General features: G+C 42.1%; 1 protein-coding gene across 7 annotated transcripts in view; it reads left to right on the plus strand.

Annotated features, from left to right (window-relative positions):
* Window positions 1–4,557, plus strand: part of Catspere (catsper channel auxiliary subunit epsilon) — a 99,440-nt gene that overhangs the window by 2,491 nt on the left and 92,392 nt on the right. For all 7 annotated transcript variants that reach the window (XM_031390932.1, XM_031390928.1, XM_031390930.1 and 4 more), the window contains exon 2: window positions 2,955–3,003. In XM_031390932.1, the coding sequence (XP_031246792.1) occupies window positions 2,962–3,003 (42 nt within the window). In that variant the 5' untranslated portion in view covers window positions 2,955–2,961. The remainder of the gene's footprint in view (window positions 1–2,954; window positions 3,004–4,557) is intronic.

A 4,557-nucleotide genomic window follows, 5' to 3' on the forward strand; every position in this document is an offset into this window, starting at 1 on the left:
AGACCAGGCTGGCCTCAAACTCAGAAATCTGCCTGCCTCTGCCTCCCAAGTGCTGGGATTACAGGCGTATGCTACCACCGCCCAGCCACTTTAATTTTTTGGAGGAGCCCAGGGCTAGAAATCTAAGCCAGGACCATAACTCATCTGCATACCCCTCATCTATAAGTCTTCTCAGATCTAGTTCCGACATTAACATATTAAGTAGTTGACACAAAGAAGGAGGCAGGAAAGAGAAGGCACTGTGATTAACAGAGCCATCTAGATTAGTAAGTTATATGCAACTTTTATAACATTCCTTGGTCCCATTCCCTGATGCCAGCCCCAGGGTGAAGTGGAACTGATGGAGGATGAGGTAACCAAAACATTGTCAGGAAAGGGAGCATCATCATTTACCACCAGCACATTCAGAAATTACACTGCATACTTCAACGCTGTTAGTTAAAATGCCAAAACTGCCACTTGTATTTTCTTTCCCCTGACACTTCCAAATACAATGTAAAGGATCTTATATTAAATCCATAGAAAGTGAAAGATGGTTGGAAGTTGCTGGGGGGGAAAAAGTATGGTGAAAATCTTTTTCATTTAAATTTATAGTGCCGTATAAAAGCACGTGTTTTCTTTTTTGATCTGTACATGTTCATATAAAATGTCTACTAATGGTGAATATCTGTTGGTGCACGCCTTTAATCCCAGCACTTGGGAGGCAGAGGCAGGCAGATTTCTGAGTTCGTGGCCAGCCTGGTCTACAGAGTGAATTCCAGGACAGCCAGGGCTACACAGAGAAACCCTGTCTCGAAAAACCAAAAAGGAAAAAAGAAAAAAGAATTCAGAGAATTATTAATGCTTGTGTGATTTTGATAAAAGAATTAAATAAAAGCATCCTAGCAACTTCCTCCTATGTAGGAGAAAATTTAAAGTTGTTTTTGTTTTTTCTAATCCCTGACCTAGCTTCCAAGGAATGAGTCACAGAGACCGATTAGATTTATCCAACAAGCCTTAAGCACAATAAGTGGGCATATATTCATGTATCCACACCCTCTGTGCTAGTCTGGCTATTTCCCAGCCACTCGCCTGTTACTTGCATTTGATCTGGCCTTGGCTACTCCTGTCTGTCTGTCCTCAGGGCAAACTCCTTTTGGCCACCTGCTCAAGGTGACCTCCTCCTGGACCTTCCCCTGCCTCATGGTGGATTCCTTCTTCTGTCTTCTCTCTCTTCTCTTCCTCTTCTCTCCATCTCTCATGCCACCCTCCCCTCTCTCTGCCCCCTGGCCAGCCTTCCTATCTCCTCTGCCCAGTCATTGGCTGATCAGCTCTTTATTAACCAATACAACTGGAGAGCATTCTTTACACCACACAGAGACAGGAGATTCTTTAATAATCATGGCTATGCCCGTGTCGGGACTGCAGCCAGATCTCAGCGCACAGACATGAGCATCTGAAGACACAGTGCACAAGACCAACCTGTAGCACCTACACACGGGAAGAATGTTTCCGACTTAAAATTTTAGGAGTGGACACATTCCAATGGCAATTAATATGCAGGGTAGATGTGAAGTAGATTATCAAACAGACGGGAAAGCAGAAAAATATTAAGATGTTTTAATATAAAAGTTAGGTCCGGTTCTACCTCCCAGGCCCATAGCCAGGCTCTTCTCTGACTAGATCATAAATTAACTCATTTATCCTGATTTACCTTCTACCATGTGTCCGGTTACCGGTGCTCAAGTACCATGTGCTCATCTCATCACATTTTCCCTGGGTGAATCTTCCCTGCTGCCTTGCCTCGCCTTGCTCTATCCCAGGATTCTTCCTGCTTCCTGGATGTTTCACCTATTTCCTGCCGAAGCCATAGGCCATGAGATTTATGAGTGACACGTGTCACGTCCATAAGACATAAAAAAAATTCTCTACAGTTTTATGAGTTTCTCCAACCACTCGTGACCTTTGAGGTTTTGAAATACAATTCAAGGGGCTAGAGAGATGGCTCAGTGGTTAAGGGCACTGACTGTTCTTCCAAAGGTCCTGAGTTCAATTCCCATCAACCACACGGTGGCTCACAACCATCCCTAATGAGAGCTTACACTCTCTTCTGGTGTGTCTGAAGACAGCCACAGTATACTTATATATAATAATAAATAAATCTTTTAAAAAAAAAAAGAAATACAATTCAAATTGAGATGGATTTTAAATGTAATACATACATCAGATTTTAAGGAATTAGCAAAAAGAATGTAAAAATACTTTGCTGATCATTATTTTACAGAGGTTTGGAGTTAAATATTTTATGAAAATGAATTTTGTCCATTCTTGTATTTTGTGATTACTTGACGACATTTAATTAGTTACCTGTACACTGGCTTTTGTTATATTTCTCATCCAGAATGCCTCTTGAGATGGTGAGTTATGTTGAAATTAAGGTATCTTGGATAATGAATAGTATAAACATGATCACGAGCAAGGACTTAAAAGTTTTGTTTCTAGTGTTCTAAGATGAAAACTGTTGGTTTCTGAAACTCCAGTCTTTTGGCTTTCTAAATTCTAGCTGAATTCATTAAGCGAAAGAGTCAAGAGTAAATATATCCAGTATGGCAAGTGGGTGCCTGAAATCCAAGTACTAAGGAGAAGGAGTGAGACAGTTGATGTACCAGGAATCTGAGGCTAGCCTGGGGTACATAGTGATTGCTAGACTAGTCAGGGCCATGCCTGTTTCAAAATCAAAATGAATAAGGAAGGCAACTTACCTCTCATGCCATTTTAATGCCTCCTGAACTGAGCAAGCCCTGAGCAGCCAGACTGATGGGTAGCAGTCACTGACGTAACTCTTAGCTCTAGATTCATTTCCCAGGGAGGGCAGAGCACTTGGAAGCCTGGGCATCCCCTGACCATGTGTAGAATCTTTCATATGTCAAGGAGAAACTGCTGTTAATATTGACATACTGCCTTTCCCTCCACAGATACTACATGAATAGCCCAGAGTACTCCATTTTCAGTACCAGGAGTTCTGTAAGTATGGAATATCTTTTATTTTATTTTATTTTATTTTATTTTTATTTTTATTTTTTTTGGTTTTTCGAGACAGGGTTTCTCTGTGTAGCTCTGGCTATCCTGGGACTCACTCTATAGACCAGGCTGGCCCCGAACTCAGAAATCTGCCTGCCTCCGCCTCCCAAATGCTGGGATTAAAGGCGTGCACCACCACTGCCCAGCAATATATTTCTTTTATACACATATAATACTATAAATATCCTTTTAGCCATTACTTATATATGGTAAATTTTGATAACAAAATGATCCCACAGATTTTTTTGCAAATATTATTTGACTTACATTGTTTTCTTCAAAGAATCATTAAGCAATCCACTTTGATTTATTTTTGCTTTAAGACTACAGACACTCTAGAATTTTTTCCACCTAAGTTTATCAGGACTTCTGATTTTATTTCGCTAATATTGAAAAGAATAGTATTGTACTGGCTGGTTTTTGTATCAACTTGACATAAGGTACAGTCATCAGATAGGAGGGAGCTTCACTTGAGGGAATGCTTCCGAGAGATCCAGCTGGAAGGCATTTTCTCACTTGGTGATCAGTGGAGGTGGGCCAAGCCCGTGGTGGGTGGTGCTATCCCTGGAATGGTGGTCCTGGCTTCTATAAGGCAAACTGAGCAAGCCATATAAAGCAGTCTAGTAAGCAGTACTGGTCCATGGCCTCTGCATCAGTTCCTGCCTCCAGGTTCCTGCCCTGTTTCTGTTTCTGCCCTTGTTAGGGCTGTTAAGGAATGGGGGGGGGGAAGGACCCCACACTCAGGGCTCAGGAACGACAACCCCAAACACCACCAAGACATGTACTTGATGCAATCAGCAAGAGGCTCTTTTATTCAGCGCTGGGCGAGACTCATATCCTATGCAGGGGTAGAGGAGTCTGGCCCCAAGCAAAATTAAACAGGTTTTTATACCCACACAGTTGCTAGGGAAAAAGGGGAAACTAAGGCAGGGGAAAGTACAGGGTAGTCTCTGATTGGTGCTGGCTTGTGCTAAGGTTCAGAAGCAGGTTAGCCACCTGGCAATTGTTTGTTACCTCATTTTTCTTTTTCCTGCCAGGCCACTCCAGTCTCTAAGCTCTGGGAGCTGGTCTCCCATTCTTCTATGTCCTGGGAGCTGGTCTCCCATTATTCTTAAGTTCTTGGAGCCAGTTTCTCACTCTTCTAAGTCCTGGGAGCTAGTCTCCCATTGAGTTCAACTAACGGCTAAGTTCCCACAGTACAGTTTGAAAATTTTAACCTCTCATTCCCTCCTCTTCTATTGGAACTAGTTCTAATCCTAGAATGTCTGATTCTGATCTTTTTAAGTATTGATACTGTTGACGGAGCATGAGTACCTGAACCGTACTAATTCTTTCTCTGATAAATCCTACCAGCCTGTTTAAAATGCAAGGCCCAAAGGTCAGCAAAAGGAACAGGATTATTAAAGGGCCCATTAGAGAGGATATCAGGGTAGTGAACCAAGCGACTTATTGAACCATGATTCAAACCAGCTTTGTTGACTTTCTCTTTCTCTCTGT

Source organism: Mastomys coucha, unplaced genomic scaffold, assembly GCF_008632895.1.
Source record: "Mastomys coucha isolate ucsf_1 unplaced genomic scaffold, UCSF_Mcou_1 pScaffold1, whole genome shotgun sequence".
Lineage (NCBI taxonomy): Eukaryota > Metazoa > Chordata > Mammalia > Rodentia > Muridae > Mastomys > Mastomys coucha.